General features: G+C 40.1%; 2 protein-coding genes across 3 annotated transcripts; one reads left to right on the top strand and one right to left on the bottom strand.

Moving 5' to 3' along the window:
* Positions 1-167: 167 nt before the first annotated feature.
* Usp1 (ubiquitin specific protease 1) lies at positions 168-4,913 on the bottom strand. The gene is made up of 7 exons (XM_018512477.1): positions 4,675-4,913; positions 4,267-4,446; positions 3,524-3,762; positions 2,960-3,189; positions 2,364-2,881; positions 1,630-1,822; positions 168-1,347 (listed from the first exon to the last, which is right to left on the bottom strand). The coding sequence occupies exons 2-7, from the start codon at positions 4,433-4,435 to the stop codon at positions 771-773; spliced, it is 1,926 nt and encodes a 641-aa protein (XP_018367979.1). The 5' UTR covers positions 4,436-4,446; positions 4,675-4,913; the 3' UTR covers positions 168-770.
* A 1,042-nt stretch (positions 4,914-5,955) lies between these two features.
* rin (ras GTPase-activating protein-binding protein 2) lies at positions 5,956-13,213 on the top strand. 2 transcript variants are annotated; one of them, XM_018512478.1, is made up of 9 exons: positions 5,956-6,330; positions 7,958-8,147; positions 8,855-9,035; positions 9,332-9,697; positions 11,041-11,520; positions 11,592-11,787; positions 12,050-12,306; positions 12,389-12,554; positions 12,640-12,785. In XM_018512478.1, exons 2-9 carry the CDS (start codon positions 8,050-8,052, stop codon positions 12,783-12,785), a joined length of 1,890 nt encoding a protein of 629 aa, XP_018367980.1. In that variant the 5' UTR covers positions 5,956-6,330; positions 7,958-8,049. The 2 variants fall into 2 exon arrangements, with proteins under 2 accessions (XP_018367980.1, XP_018367981.1); XM_018512479.1 differs by lacking the exon at positions 5,956-6,330 and having other exon boundaries at positions 8,050-8,147; positions 12,640-13,213.
* Positions 13,214-17,241: the final 4,028 nt, after the last annotated feature.

Genomic DNA, 17,241 nt, shown 5'->3' with positions numbered 1-17,241 from the left:
ATTCAAAATTGAATCACGTAAAGAACTCTTATTTACGCAAAGAGATGGAAATTGAATTGTGCCACTTTTCAGCGTGTGATCGATTAATATCGGAAAGTACTCGTGGAACGATAGACGTTTGTAATAAACGACGTTTTAAAATATTCAAGCTACGTCGCCAATGACGTCTATCCGTATAAAGTCGCGTGTAGATTTTCTAAGGATTGGGTTAGGTGCCTCCATCTCGCGATACGGCACAAAGCACAGTGGTAGACAGGTGTGTGTCAAGAATACATAATTTTTTTTATTATTTTACAGATAACTGAATGATAAAACGTTCCACGTCTCAACTAAGGCTAAGTCATCTACGCGCGGAATCGCGTCGCTCGCTTTATCATTCGTTAAGTCGAGCTCGATGGTGTTTCGTTACATGTACAGAGGTCGACTCATCGTATACCGTCCGATCTCGCCGGGACTCTAACTTACATAACATGATTGGCGATAGACAGTTTTACTTCCTACGAAAATAATACACGCTCGCCTCTCTAAAACCCGATGCGGCACGTATACAGGAAGAAGAACTTGGGTAATCTGGAATGTGCGATACATCACAGCGCGCAATTATTGAAGAATACGGAGGAAGAGAAGAGGGAGAGCAGAAGGAAGAGGGCAAGTATGAGAAGAACGAGGCCCGTTTTTGTCATGGTGTGCTCGTTGCCTCGCTTGGAATTCCAAACCGAGACATTTTGATATTAAACTTCCGTCACGGGAGGGAGACAAAAAACGGCGGCTTACGTCGTCGACCTCACGTAGAACAAGAGATAAGGGGTGGCCGAATTCCGCGCATTGGGTGCCAATTTGTCCTCGAGTTCTCGCAGTGGGATCACGTGTACCGCCTCATCATCGCACTCCAACCATGTGACGCCCTGTTTATTTCGCTTAATGCCGCAACAGTCCATGCTACGACAGCCGATCCTATTTACCAGCTGTTCCTTGTTCTCGTTCGTGCTGGGCTTGCTTCTGTATAAGTACTTGAGTATACCCGATGGTTTGTCTGAAGAGGAAGAAGATGATGACGAATTCGCGCTCGCGGTGCCAGCCTGGCTTAAATTCTGCCGCTTATTGTCGCGATCGCATTGGGAATACTCTGCGTACGCAGGTTCGTCGGGTAAACGTGTATAAGCGACGTAATGACCGGCGGTCATCGTTGCACCTTGGTGCATTATAACCGAATATAATTTGTACACGTGTCGCGTCTCCGTGCTACTACCAGCTGTCGTCCCATGGGTCTCATCATTACTGCACTCCTCGCAGAAGCATTGCAAAGTAAGTGGCGTTGGCATGTGATTATTGATTTTCTCCATCGAACTGAAAACATAAATTCGATTGCAATCGCGATGCAAAATATTGCAAAAGTTTTTCAATATAATAAATGTAAGAACTCAAAAGCAAAATTACATGTGCAATAAGCTCCTTAATGAAAATTAATTAGCAAAATATTTTTATGTAATTTTAATACAACTGCTACTTTTATGATTGTTATAAATGTTAAAATATGCAAATATTTTTCGATATCTTTTATAAACTTTGAGCTATACTTTTCAGTTATTTATTGTTTCTAATTGTGCTGAAAGATCGTACAAGACTTACCCAGCAGCTGTAGAAAACCTCTTCAACTGCAAGATAAGGAGTCTGGGTAAGGAAGGAAAACATACGGCTCTACGAGCTTCATTATACCGTAGGCACCGTGCACACCAGTACTTATCCCTACCCCAAAGCAATTCACTAGTCACTACAGCACGTTTGTATACTTCACTGCTATCCACCAATTCACCATCATGATCTAAAACGAAAAGTCACGTTACTATGAATCGCAGATTAATTATGGAATGTATAAAATATTTAAGCTAGGTTGTTCCATCTATCGAAAAAAAATTTCAGCTCACTCTCTTCTTTTATATTCTCTTACTCTTTTGTCTATCCATTAGATAAATTATTACCCAGTTTATCCAAAGATGAAACAGCGGGTCCTAAAGCTTTAAATCTTAAAGAGTCCGCGCAATCAAAAGAATAGGGAATAGAGAATAAAAAATAGAAGGTCGATTGTGTGTTTTGAAACGAGGTAAAAGTTATAAAAGTGAATTTATTAGAATATTTGTAATTTCATTGGTCAACAGACTTAGTAAATCTTACTTTTGACCTTGCTTCAAGATACATAATTGACCCTCTGTTCTGTTCCCCCCCATTCTCTATTCCTTTGATTATATAAAGTACTTTATACAAACATAGAAGAACATGTCGCACGAACTTAAACAATATTATTAATAATAGCACATCCTTTTGATCTCACATGTACTGCAAACAAAAATTAATTAAGTGCATACCTTTCTCATTCGAACGATCGATGTCAATGGGAACGCATATATCGCAAAATGTCTCCTTCCTTTCCGTCACGTGTTCGCATTCGAGACATGTTGTGCGCAATAGGCTGACACCTTCAAAATCCTCTGAGATAAAACATTTCTTGCTTTCCGGCTTACGCATTCCAATCTCGCCATTACTTTCGACAAACTCTGCGTGACCATTCTCATACAGTCTCGCAGATCCTACGACGCCGTTTGTATTTGGCTGCGCAAGAGATACCGAACTCCCTCTGCTCGTAATCTTCTTCTTCTTTCTGGACTTACGAATGCTTCTCTTCCCGGAACTGCTGCTCTCTGACTGTGTGTCTGTTGACGAGTGATTTGCGGTAAATTCAGGAAAACCACCATTGCTTTGACCAAATTGGCTCTCCCTATATCTGACCAATAATTGAAAAGTCTCCCTAATGTTATCAAGCAAACAAACTAACAGCTCATGAGCATCTTGCTGCTGATTTCCTTCGAATATTGGATTTACTTCTCTATAATAAAATCAGTGCAAAAGCAATGTAAACACGAAACACAACATTTTTACAACATTTTGGCATCAGCATACATACCTAAGAGCTTGTAAAAAGGCATCCGGTTGATACGGTTCGCTATTTTCTCTTACTTCCGATGCTCGTAGTGCCATAAAGAGCTCGTGTAATCTTTCAGTGGCTATTTGAATACGTGGTTTATTGGCTTCTGATGTTGATCCAGCTAATGCCAATAGATCTTTACTGCTCCAACTACGACTACTGCTCGATGTTAGCGATACACCAGTTCTACCTAATGAAGAAGATTTAGCCTACAAAAAAATATTGATAATTTAAAACTTGGATTAACACGTATGCATATACATAAACAAAAAAACAAATTCGTTTTAGATCAAATTAATCTATATAAAGACGTTTCACCATTCCAACAAGCAGCATAATATAAAGGAAACGGCCTGAAGGAACAGCTCAGTATCAGGCTGCTCCTCGCCCTGATAAAGTGGACTGTAAGGTTTACAAAACGTTGGCATTCTAAGAATGAATCTGGACACGGAGAAAACCCACAAAACGCATAGTCTTTATATAGAAAGCACCCATGGAAGCTTCAAAAATATTAATAAATTAATCTGTTTATTTAGTACTTACTTTTGTCTGAAGTTGCTTGTCATTTAGGTTAGACAAGTCAGTGGCTAGATGATGTAAATTGTGCAGAAAGGAAGGCGCGAATCTTAAAGTATATAATACACTATTGAGGAAACAGGTATTTCCTAAATTGCATAAGGTGGCTATCTTCAATCCTTCCGAATTGGTACCAGACATGTCGTAATTTCCATCCTGATGATTGCTCAGCTGATTTCGATAGCCATTCAACATTTTGCTTGTACCTTTACAGAATCAAGTATAATCAAAGATATATGTTTCAAGAAAATTATATGTCATCTAATAAAAATACCAACTAACAATAACATAATATCAATATTACAATTTTACTCAGCAATAAATGTAACATATGTTATACCTAATAGTTACATTGTTGGGTATGAAATTATAATATTGATGTTATGCTATCGTTGCTTCATATTTATCAAGCAATTATCAATGCAACAACCTAGTAAACATCAACTAATGCTAATATAATGCCAACGTTGTGATTTCACACTTGATAATATAAATAGAATAGCATATGTTATAGATAACAGTTACATTCTATACAGTATCCGAGAAACATAGAAATGTTAAAATGTAGGAACGTATTTAGAACAATTGTGCTATATAGATTGTTAAGTGAAATTATAATATTGATGTTACGTCACTGTTACTTTGTATTAACTGGGCAATTATAAATAAGATATCATTAATAAATAAGAATAAATGAGAAGCATACATACTGAATGAAAAATCTGTTCTATCCAGAAGGCCCCCTCTTGTGGATGTAGGAGGGGGCTGCGGGACGACGATGGGAATTGCACGTCCGCGGCCCGACAGGGACAAGCAGAACTTCTTTCTAGGAGGAACCGAGCGTTTATCTGCGTCTTCCTCCGTTTCTAATACTGTCATCTTCTGTTAACCTAAAACCATGTTACCATATCCTATATTTCCCGTTTCATCAAACAGACGGACGTGGAATGCGTTTCACGTGCACGAACTTCCCCCCGTCTGTCCAGCCGCGCATACGCGCGTGGAGAATTCTGGAGAATTCTCGGTTTTACGTGAACTTGGAAACGATCGGTCGATCGCGTCTCAACGCGGAGTCGCGTCGCGTCGCGAGGCGAAATGTCAAAGTGCGTTTTACTCACGTGTGATCGAGTGGAGAAGTCATGGAACGCGAACGGGCTCGTTTGTTATAACGTTGCTAATGCGAGCCGGTTCCTACGCTAAGAGAATCAGAGGAAACGACTACCCGAAAACTCGTCGCAATAAGCTACATGATCCGCGAAAGTCTAAACTCCGAACCAGCGTCCCGAATTGGCGAATCCGCCTCGGGCTCACGGCGCTCACGCCGCTCGCTGGCTCATCCCCGTCAACTCTACGAGACGGAGACTCACGGAGACGGAGACAACTTCACGCGACGCAACAACTAGATCAGTCAGGGGCTCTATTCTTGAAAAGAAACGTATACGAAAGTCTAGGGAAGTGCTACAGTATACGTAACGTATACTATAGTATTTCCCTAGACTTTCGTATACGTTTCTTTTCAAGAATAGAGCCCCAGGGGCTTGAAGATTGAAAGTCTAGAAAAAAAGTATCGTCACCGAATGGAAAATATACGTGTATACGGTAGAGTCCTAGATTTATCAGAGAGTCGCAACCGGTGTTATGCATTCTGATTCGCTGTTGCAATCTGACCAATTGCGTGACTTGGCAGCCATTTATAGTACTGGGGACATATTTCTATTCCATTTTATCGTTTGACATAGTTTAAAGGCAGTTTCATAGCATGTCGGCCATGTTTAGTACTCTCCTTAGCACCTTTGTCATACTGACTTAAGCCGGTTGCGCCTCTCTGATAAATCTAGGACTCTAGTATACAGGTGCTTTGCGAAGACCGGGACTGTCAACAGAGCCGACAGTCCATGTAGCAGTAGTTGCGCGGTCTTGCGATAGATGGTGCTGGCATATGTTAGATAAGAACAGATGTATGAGTTCGAGTACGACAGGATGATATATATTTCATAATATAATGTAAAAACTGAATGAAAGGTGTCACCACTATTATCGAATTTGGAATTAAAAAAGTACTATCGACCTTGATCGAGTTGGGTAATCGGTTTAGCATCCACGGATCTGTTGGAAAGATTTGAAAAAGGATTTGAAAAAGCCGCGTTTTCATGGGCATTTCGAAGCAGTCACGTGATATCGGGGCCGTGCGCGATATGGATGCGCGATCGGCACGGAAACGACAAACTGCGACAAACGAGGAGACGGCGAGGAACGGTAGCGCGTGCGCCGGAAGATTCCGGCTCGTGAGGTGCATCATTTCTGGCCAATGAAAATCCGGCGTTCCGGGTTTCGTATCTTCAACACCGGTGTTCACCGGCGCTCAGGTGCTTCCGGTACCGAGCAGACCGATGCGCCCGTCTGCGTCTCTACACGACGCCTTCGTGCGTGTATTCGTGTGTCGCCAGTTCCTCTGGCGGTGCTCTGCCTCTGCGCGCATTTGCTGACACAGTGCCGTCGATACCACTACACAGTACAAGTATAAGCCGCGTAAACGACGATAGATACGAGAAATCGCGAACTGTTTTTATAATTAATACCACGAACTTACGCCACTTGCGGGCTCTGTGTCTGTGGCGTTCGCTCGATCGCTCGAGGCATCACCGACCCTCGTAAAATCGTTCGCGACACCGTCGGCTTCCCGCGCGATAAGCAACCGCTGCCGGTCGTACCGAGGTGCCCCCCCGATAGCTGCGTCCCCGCTGTGTGCCGCACGCGAGACCGCCTGAAATCAGGTAAGTCCACCCCCCCACGCTAAACGCTCTACGATCATTGCGATCATTGCGATCGCCGAGGCCATCGTCGCGGTGATCGCTCGCTCCATCGCTCCCTCGTGCTCGATGCGAGGGGAGACGCACGCCTCCAACGCCAACGCTGGAATCGAGCGTCACTCCGAGACCGTGCCCGTCGGCTATCTCAGCCACGCCGTCGCGATCCGCTCCGTCCGACGGACTCTCGACAGTCTCGACGTCGCGTCTCGTCCGCGTTGGCGTGTTCCCGTGCGCGGTACGGGTCGTCGGGAAACATCGCCATGCTTGCGCGAGCGACCGGGCGCGACCGCGCGCCTCTCTCTCTCTCTCTCTCTCTCTCTCTCTCTCTCTCTCTTTATCTCCCTCTCCCATCGCATCCGCGCTCTCATCGGCGTGCTCTCTCTCTCTCTGTCTCTCTCTCGCGCGCCTCTCACGATTCTCCTCCTCGTCCCTTTTTTGTTTCATCCTGCTCCACGAACTCCCGGATGGGGATACGTGAGGAAATGGACTCTCCGTTCGGGGTTGAGAAACACGTGCTTCGCAGGATACGCCGAGTATCCTCAGCGCGGTTTAGGATCAAGGTATGAAGAGAGACAAAGAGATCTCGAGGGTCGGGGAGGGGGATGGAAGGGGGAGAGGAGAGGAAGAGAGGTGGTGGCATGCGAAAATTTTGCCATGCGCTTCGCTGAGCTACGCGCGTCGCCAATCCCTTTGTGTTTGCCGCATGTAGGTATCGTTCCGATTATTTGCGCGCTGCGTAACGAGATGGGATTTTCGGGAGGGCTCGGGGGGTCCCCCCCCCCCCCGCCGTCCCATGGATTTTACATGCAAGGGAAAATGCAACCTCGTGTATACCTGGAATTCGGAGAACTAAAAGATTCTGGATGGGTCATCGCGTGAAAATCACCGTAATATTTTTCCACGTGGAAAATAATTTAGCGGAGTAGTACAGGCATTGAATAAATCAGCCAGTAATTTAAATCCGATTAGAAATAGAATCATAAAATATTCATGAGTTATAAAATATAGTACGTTTATATAGAGCATTGACTATGTCTATATAATGAACGTGTGCGTGCGTTTAATATATTCTTGAAATATCTGCGACGACAATGCCTCAAACAATGAAATTTGATTTCTTTCGTTTTAACAATATTCATTTTTATATCGCTAAATTACACATATGATTAATTACATTTTTAAACAAATTTTATGAATTTATTTCTCATAATTGGTATGCATCATGAAAGATATTTATATTTGATTATTCGTTATAATAAGAATGCCATGTGTTTTCCAAGAAATATTATTCACTTAATACATGTTCTGCGAGAAATATATTATTAATTTAATAAACATAAATTTAATTGCATTTTAAAATAAATATTTTATATTTAATATTATACAATACTTCTGATTTGTTTAATTAAATATTGTACTGAAACATAAAAAGACTTTATAATATATTTGAATATTATAAATTATACTTAAAAATATATTAAAAAATGCCGTGTTCACAAATCTAATAAATTTCTTTTTAATCCACAACTTTATGTTATAATTATACCGCGATGCTCTCTCTCTAATAAAAATGTATTTTTCTTTGTTTCAGATATCTGCCTTAATAATTTTAAGATTTTACATTTGAACATTTAGTTTGCTGTTTCCAGCGAAAAAATATTCTAGAAGCTAAAAAGTAAGAAGATGGTCATGGAGGCATCTCCCTCTCCACAAAGTGTCGGTCGTGAGTTCGTCCGACAGTATTATACATTGCTGAATCAGGCGCCTGCCCATCTCCACAGGTAATATGTTGTCTAAGCTATATTTTTCCAATTTAATTTATGCCGTAGATTTTTTGTCTGTTGTAACAAGTTCAAATTTTATTCAAGGAATAACAATAATTTAATAATAGTAAACAAACATTGGTGTCTTTCAACTGTTGCACATAAGTCTCCTCTAACGTTTTCCTTCAAAATATTTAAAGTTTTTATGACTATATAAAACGTGTCGCAATAAACACGTGTGTTTAGGGAATTTGTTTTTTAACCTCTTATGACTCTAATCATATATGGAGTAATATATTAGCACCCTAAAGTGCTATAACTTTCCCATAACAATCGGAATTTTGGAAAACGGAATCTCGAAAAAATAATAAGACCAATCATAATCATTCGTTTGTACAACGCGCTAAATTTAAATGATTGATTGGTCGTATGACTTCTGAAATTCTGTTTTCCGAAATTCCGACTGTCGTGGAGAAGCACCCTAAAGATCAGAATCGAACCCGGAATCTGCCAACTATAGGTCTATTCGCGTTGCTTGAAATCACAAAAACTTTAAATGAGATAAATATATATTCGATTGTTGAGAGAGAAAGCCAAGATCCTGAACGCAAAAAGTGCAAGCAATGCGAATAAATGTTTTAAGTCAGTTGCTCCGGAGCAACGCGTTATTCTCTGCAGGAATATTTTTTAAACGCCGCAATAATTATTGTAAATTTTACTATTAGGTTCTACAATCAGCATTCTTCCTTCGTGCACGGCGGATTGGATTCTAATCGAGAGTGTACCCCGGCGATCGGTCAAAAACAAATACATCAAAAGATTCAACAACTGAACTTTCGCGATTGCCATGCCAAAATAAGCCAAGTTGATTCTCAGCTTACTCTTGAAAATGGAGTTGTTGTCCAGGTAAATTACATTAACTTTATGTAAGATGAGAATTTAACATAACCACCAGAAATTATATGATTACAATTGTATTTTATTTCTTAATAGAATATAATAGCAGAAATTTAATATATTGCATATATTATCTTCACAAAGCATCATTAATTTTTTAACATAACTCACTTATTAAATAATATTTATATAGCCTTTAATTTACTTAAAATATATTTTTATGAAATCTAGCACTTGATGTTGATGATTTTAATAAACATAATTATTATATGTAATTACATATTCATTGTTTTATTGTCATGTAGGTATCTGGAGAACTGTCTAATGCCGGGCAACCAATGCGTCGATTTACTCAGACTTTCGTATTGGCTGTGCAAGCACCCAAAACTTACTACGTGCACAATGATATCTTCCGTTATCAAGACTTGATATTCCCCGATGAAGATGAGGCTGACGTGAGTGCTGGGGATAGTGGTGAGAGCGGCGAAAGAGAAGTGGAGGAAATTGGTCGATCTGAACCTGAAGAAGATGAACATCAAACTCAGGCGCAGCAACTGTCGGCTCCTGCTCAAGCTGCTGAGCAGCAAGCTCAACCGCCTCTCATTCCGACTCAGCAACCTCCGTTGCAACAACAGCAGCCGATGTATTACGCTGCGCCACCCCAACCACACGTTAGTATAACAAACATAAAGACGTAAAAGGAAGTCAGATGGTATCGGACAGTTTATGCTTTTCCGAGATTTCATTTTTTTGGACGACAAAAATTACGTATAGTATACATAAAAGTATATGAAACGTTACTCTTGTACCAAACACCCTTATAATTGTTTTTTTCTTAATGTAGAAGTACCTAATTTTTACATTTTTTAAATATCATTATATTTTCTTGGTTTTCTTGTAAATTGGAAGATGGCATTGAACAGAAATATTTATTAAAAAAAATAAAACTTTTATTGAAAAGTCCCTATAGTATTATCTGTGCATGGTTTTAATGCTGTCTCTTGTTTCAGTAGCTTTTAATCTATCTCCCCCAATATACTTTTCGGAACAGACTATTGCTTTCTCGCTTCTATTATCATCTTTTCTCTTACTTACCTTATCTTTTGCTTTCTTAACAACTTACGTTTTCTTCTTTCCTTTGCCTCATATCTTCTCCATATTCACCTATAACAAAACACAGTTTGTCAAAGGCAAATCTAAGGCTGTCTAATATTACCTAAATTACGTACACTGAAAAAACAACTTATAGAACGAAATAAAACAAGAAACATTTTAAATACACAATTTAAAGACTATATGTTTATATTATGAATCAAAAATGAAATTTGACTTACAATGTGATAATGTGACCGATTGCTAAAGTTAACTTTGTGCCGGTATAAACAACAGCTACACAACAAAATACAAAATAACTCGCAAACAATACTGCCTCTATTCTTAATATGGAGAGGTCTTGGCTCTCACATACAAGTGGATTTGCCAGTGTCTTGATAAATGTTGCCATACGCGTCTAAAATTATGAACAATTCTTATCCGATACCATCTTCTATTGTTATTGCATTGTCGAAAAAGAGACGCGCCCAGTTAAGGTTTTTAACTCTTAACTGAGCGCGCCTCTTGGTTAAATGTTAGTGGGTGTGCGTGGCACTGAGTGTCGCATCACAAATTTATTATTTAGGAGTCATAATAATTGGATTAATTGGACAATCTTCATAAAAGCAAGTAAAATATATTTATAATAAAATATAATATTAAAATTTAACGTTAAATGAGGGAATACCGAAGGTCGGTAATAAAAAAAGACCTGCATTATCAATGATTTTTCAGAAAAACAAGTTTTGCGACACTCAGTGCTGCGGCGCGATCGGTTAAAGGTTAAAGTTGCAAACATATTGTATAATGCAAACAGTTTTTTCTATATGCTCAGATTTAAATTAGTAAAGAATTAAGTTTTCCAGATTTTATAGTTTACCATGGGTTATGCAATTTTCTATTTTTTGTTTTTACTGGTAAGGTTCATCCGGTGATACAGCAAGTGTTGAACGGAACGGTGCACGAGGAGGTGATCAATCAACAAGCGCCACAGCAGCAGCAGCAGCAGCAGCAGCAGCAGCAGCAGCAGCAGCAGCAGCAGCAGCAGCAGCAACAACAACAACAACAACAACCGCCGCCACCGCCTCCTGCACAGCAACATCCATATATAGCCGAACCAGCTCCTCAATCTCAGTTTGTACAGGAGGCAGAGCTAAGCAATGGCGAGCAGCCACAACAGCAAAGTGAGAACGAGCCACAGGCACAGACAGAGGAGAGGAATGAACAACCTGAGACAGAAACATTTACTGCATCCGCACAAGAGATCGAACCGGAACATCAGGTATCCAGCGCTACTGTCAACAGCAGCGGACCCAAGACGTATGCTAATTTGGTAAAGTCTTTCCCAAGCGGTCCTACTGGTGCTACTAGTCCTCAAGCTCCTAAATTATCCATGTCTCCGGTAAGTTTCGTTTGGCGTAATGTCATTATCAATATGAAGAAGAGGATGAATAAATTTCTTTTTCTTTACAGCCACCTATGACGAATCTACGTCTGGACGATAGGTCGCCATTACATCCTGCAAATAACGGACCGACGTCTATGTCTGTATCCAATAATGTATCTACAGTTCAACAACAGGCGCATCGAGTGGGCGGAAATCAACCACCGCAACAACAGCAGCATCCTCAGCAGCAACGCGTTCCGAGAGGGGGATTAGTTCAAAGAGGTAAAAAGAACTGGGAACTAGTACAAAGGGGACTAATACAAAGGGGACAAGGTAAAAAAAAAGAAGATAAGATAACTTAGAAGGCAGAATATAAACTTCCATATTTAAAGTAATATGGAAATGAGCCCTTTTAGCCGCACATTCCTATAAATCTTGATTATTTTTATATTAATTACTTTGTAATTATTTTAATTAGTTAATTCTTCATTTTTTTAAACAGGATTTTGTTTTGCACATAATTACGTGTAATTATCTATCTTAGACGGAGAACGTCGTGGCACAAGACCGGGACAGTACAGTGACGCTCATCAACTTTTCCTAGGCAACTTACCACACAACGCCTCTGAAAATGATTTGCGTCAAGTATTCGAACGTTATGGTAGAGTTGCTGAGTTACGCGTGCACAGTAAATCGAATGACAGATGTAAACCGCAAGGAAATAATACCGCTCGAGTACCTAATTATGGATTTATCACATTCGAGGATCAACAGGTTGTGACCAAGGTGTTAAATTCCTTGGTAAGTTTGCCTCTTAGATATACATATATATCGTCTCGTTTAATAGAAATAGAACTTGTTGCTTTTATTATGATCATTTCAGCCCATTTATTACCCTGACGAGAGTGGACAAAAATTGAACGTGGAGGAAAAGAAGGTGAGACCCAGGCCCATGTTGGATGGTAGTGGTGGCAGATTGAACTCCGGCGATGGTGGCATGCGCTCCATGGGTGGTCAACAGCAGCAACAGCAACAGCAACGTGGACCAGGTAATTTCCAGATTATTCTTCTTCAATTTATTAATTTTCTTAGTAAAATTTTTTTATTTACCAATTCATTATTGACTTAATTCAGGCGGACCCGGAGGCGTAATGAGAGGTGGACAGCACGGTGCACGAGGTGGCCGTGGAGGTTTTTCACGAGGCGGTGACGGCGGTAGGGGTGGCGGTATGCGACAGCCAGGCAATCCGAGTAATCCCGGTTACCAAAATCGTCGCTAATACCGGCCATACTACACAACAGCCTCCCTCTAATTTCGTCTATACTGAATAAAGTCACCGGTACCATCACTCATCTGCCATCTTCATTTCAAGAAGCGGACTCCAGGACTATTTCATATGTCGCACGACCTCATCACTGACGCCAATCTCATGCTTAAACGTCGCTTGCAACGTTTGTCAAGCAACAGCAACAACCGATATTAGCTGACGTAGCTCAAAAAAGAATCGTACGAAATATGAGCTCGAACATGGATGGCGTGCCAATCGAAATCTTGACCGAGGATCACTTCTCACGCGAGACTTTGAGCTTAGTGGTGCGTGTATCTGAAATCATCGGTCAGGCGATGATCATTGGTTCGAATTCGTCCTTCGTACATCGACAATCGGGCAATTCCGTAGGACTTTGCGACGCGAAGTATTCACACGCAATCATAGACACACATACACGTGCAACCGTGCGATAAGAAGAGCATACAGAGAACGTTGTCGGAGTGTGGCAAATTTTAGTGCAAACGGAAAAAGGCAACGGAACGTGATCTGAAATCGGGGAAATTGTGTCGGAACTCTTTGTGAGGCGGTTTCAGAGTAGTGCGCAACATTCGTCACTCCGCGCGTTTCCTCCAGCTCGCCAAATCGCAGGACGAAAAGGCAGCGGAGCGAATTCCGATGCACACACACACACACACACCACGTAACTAAGCGAGGGGCGACCAAGCGAGAGCGAAGCGAATGAAGGAGTGTCGCTGTGACATGCATAAATCTCGTACGCTTTTGAGTCGACTCATCAACCGCTAACGAAAACGTCCCGTTGCCCTAAGTGAAGAATCAGCGTAGATAAAAATCGCACGGAACAAATCCCGACGAAACGACTACAGGATTCCAAGACTGTGTCCCGGTTGCACGCGACAGAAAAAAAAATAAAAGGCGACAGTTTCTTTTCTTCTACGATCTTCTCCTTTATTTATATTGCCGATCATCGATTGATCGGTATCGATCGTAGACAGGACAATGCTTTTAAACTGCAGTAACTGGTTTCGCCGTTTTTCCTTGCTCCATCCGCATACAAGTAAACAATCCTGGCCGCGTTTCGTTGCAGTTCGGAACTTTTTGTTCGTGCCTATCTTATTCCTGGTCTTACCTTCCTTCCCTATCCCTTTTCTTCTAGAAACACACCTTTCTGCGCTACTCTCTGTCCTCTCTTCTAGACTCTTTCTATTCTAGCATCTACCTCCCTTTTCCTTCACGTATATACTTATTACTTTCGTTTAGGTAAAGTTAATAAGGATCGCGCACGCGCATGGTCTGACGTTGTATCGCCCGATCGCTAAATTATCAGTTGCATGGCAGCGTTTTCACGAAGGTCAATAATGTCTTCTGGTAATCACAGAATTCGTACTACGCCAAGCATTAAATGTGAGCATTAAAACCATACACACAGTGCGGAAATGCGTCCAACGTAGCGACAGAACATTTTCGTGCTATGTGAGCAATAACTTTTTTGGAATATGACGCACCAATTTCTCTCGGGACAATATTATCTGTTCACATTTTTTTGACGAAGTACATTCATATGTCGTAGACTGCTTAGAGTATGAAGTGAAATAAGAGTTCTAGTCAGCAACGCTCACAAGCAATGCACGAGAAGGATCCTGTGATTATTAGAGATTGGGCGATGCGTCTCTCCTGGCCTATCAGCCTTCATTCCTTTACGAAACTAACGGAATTTTGGAAGCGAATGGTCTGAAATCCGCGCGATATTGTAGTAGAAAGTAACGTCAAGCAAATTTTTAATTTTCCCTTTTTATGTTTTGATGAAGAAAGGACATTAAAAATTTGCATTTGACAATAAGTAGTGAGAAAGAAAAAGAGACCGAGATGAAGAGAGAAAGAGAGAGAGAGAGAGAGAGAGAGTGTGTATATGTGTGTGTGAGAACGAGAGAACATGAGAGAAAGAAAGTTTGTGTTAGTTTGTATTCTTCGTCGTGATCAAGATCATCGTGGAGATTGTTAACGTAGATCACGCACGAGCGCGACTCCACATCCGCAGTAGTTTGTAATTGAAAAGGAAAAAGTAAAAAAAAACTCGTCGCGATGCCCCGCGTCTGGGACACGGCGACCGCGCCTCCTCTTCGGGGGCCCCGCCTCGTTCAACATTACATTTTTTTAAGCATGCACTCTAGGGATTAATATTCGTCATGTAGTATTATACGCGATGTTAGTGTCTCGTTTAACAAGACTTGGGATAGTGACGACATAACGATGACAATGACAGACTGACAAGTGACAATGATATAATGACAATGGCGGCGATGATACGCGGCCGCTCTGACGCAGACGCGGACAAAGGGATAGGTTTCGCGTAGCTGCGATTTGCTTTTTTTCGGAAAGTAGTTAAAAATAAATGAAAAAGGACGAGTAAAACCGACGAGCGTCTTAATATGCGTTCTCGTTGGATATACAATATCTCGCAATTCTTAAGCCTATCTTTCCGTTATAGGTATTATAAAAAAAAAGCGCTACGTAGGAAGTAATGAAGGTTCGACCCATTTTTATCCTACTTCTTTATAAGTTAGTTTAGTAACGCGTGGAAACGTATTTCCGGAATTTTGTCGGTAGTTATCACGTAATTGGCATACTTTAATATTGTTAAAAAAAAGCGAAAAAAAAAAGAAAAATTGATCATTAAATCTGAACAGAAATATACAGGATGGAGCACTCAACTTTATCACTTCTCTCTTCCTTGCGACAGAACGTTGCGTATGTGATTATGAAAGAGAGGATCGCAAAATTAAGATAGGTCACTTTCATATTCCTTTCATTTAATTATAATCATTTTATTCTAATATGAAAATTTTGATCTGCTTGAGCTATTAAACAATCATTTCTAAGAATATTTTTTTTTATATTTTCAAAAAATTATTGTATAGACATATTTATATTTTTACATGACATCCTCTTTAACATCAAGTAAAATATACCAATTGAAGTACGGTGCGATCACGTTATTCGTTACAAATTCTTAACACTTTGACTGAAATTTCACCCGCAATTTCTTGGAAACCATGGCATTCCCATAAAGATTAAGAATCTTACCTCTCTCGCTTCAGTCACGTTTCGAATGACAAATACGAATTAAAATAAGTCATTCGTACATATAAGTGCCATAATTCCCAAGAAAACTGAGTATCATGCACATAACTGTAAAATATAGCAGTCAAAGTGTTAAAGAAGAAATTAAACTTGAATATAGTATGGTGATATTAGATACAATTCATGCTCGGTTAAGGTAAAATTTTTGCAGTGATCTGCACTTTGTTTAGCAAATATATTTATCGCTTTAAACGAGGTTCAAATTAATACTGCAATGGTAAAATGTTTCTCTTTTCACGGTATGTGAGAGATAAATGTGACGCTAGAGAGATTTTGAGACATTGAAGCGCCAGCAGCTTCACAACTTTGTATACATATGTAGAGCATATTTAAACGAATATTTGTATGGTTAAGAGAAAATTGTCATTCTAGATCTTCTTGTACATTAAACGGTAAACCGTCTCCATCATTTTTATCCCAACTTAAGATCGATTATACATTCGATACTTTATCAGTCAGCGCAATCGTGCAGACATAGAGAGAAAGAGAGAGAGAGAGAAAGAGTATTTTAAGCTGAGCGACATAGTTGTTTAATATTTGAAATCGCAAATTGACTTCCGATTTTCGCGTGCCACCTAATATAAAATATTACACATCATACGCGCGCCCGTTTGACTTCACTACGTCCTTATCCATGTGCATATCCGTGTGTTCAAGTACAACGTGTTCAAAGCCGCAGTTACGCGAGATCATCGCTTTACATAACTTGAAAGAGAGCTCTGCAAATTTTTAATGTGAATGTTTTCGTTTTTAAGTAACTATTAATATTAATAATAAAGATAAATATATAATAACGAACGAAGAAAAGAGAGAGGATATGAAGAAAACACAAATAACTGTAATAACTAAAGGACGGCGGTTATGAATTTTTGTAGTATACATTATTATTTTGGTCTGCCAGGCCAGTTTGTGTGTATAACCAATTGAAACGTTACTGCGATAAAAGACGGATGAGAGAATAATGTTAAAGGAGAAAAAAAAAGTGAAAAAAACGAACATCAAATGTATTGTAACTTTTTGCATTTAGTATAATATATATATATACTTACCTTATACTACCAACCCCTATTATAGCATCTCTTTATTTATCACAACACGCTTACCTGTTTGGTATGAACTTTATTAGCTGGTCTCGCGCATAGAGTCACGTTTCCTCTATAATCGGCTTTGCCGAAACTGCTGAGCACTCTGTGAATTCATCAGCATTTGATGGCGGTTGAGAATAAAATGTACGACGAAAATAATGTCGATATTATCAACACAGAATTTCTAATTTTCCATAAAATACAAATCTTGGCAAAAACAA

Source organism: Trachymyrmex cornetzi, unplaced genomic scaffold (assembly GCF_001594075.2).
Source record: "Trachymyrmex cornetzi isolate Tcor2-1 unplaced genomic scaffold, Tcor1.1 scaffold412, whole genome shotgun sequence".
NCBI lineage: Eukaryota > Metazoa > Arthropoda > Insecta > Hymenoptera > Formicidae > Trachymyrmex > Trachymyrmex cornetzi.
Note: the sequence above shows the minus strand (reverse complement) of the source record. Positions and strands in the feature narration are given on the sequence as shown.

Coding starts and splice junctions, on each gene's coding strand:
- Usp1 (XM_018512477.1), bottom strand. CDS start 4,435: ATGACAGTATTAGAAACGGAGGAAGACGCAGATAAACGCTCGGTTCCT. Junction 3,190..3,523: donor ACAAGCAACTTCAGACAAAA/GTAAGTACTAAA, acceptor ATTTTTTTGTAG/GCTAAATCTTCTTCATTAGG. Junction 2,882..2,959: donor GCCTTTTTACAAGCTCTTAG/GTATGTATGCTG, acceptor ATTTTATTATAG/AGAAGTAAATCCAATATTCG.
- rin (XM_018512479.1), top strand. CDS start 8,050: ATGGTCATGGAGGCATCTCCCTCTCCACAAAGTGTCGGTCGTGAGTTC. Junction 8,148..8,854: donor GCGCCTGCCCATCTCCACAG/GTAATATGTTGT, acceptor TTTTACTATTAG/GTTCTACAATCAGCATTCTT. Junction 11,788..12,049: donor AGGGGGATTAGTTCAAAGAG/GTAAAAAGAACT, acceptor TATCTATCTTAG/ACGGAGAACGTCGTGGCACA.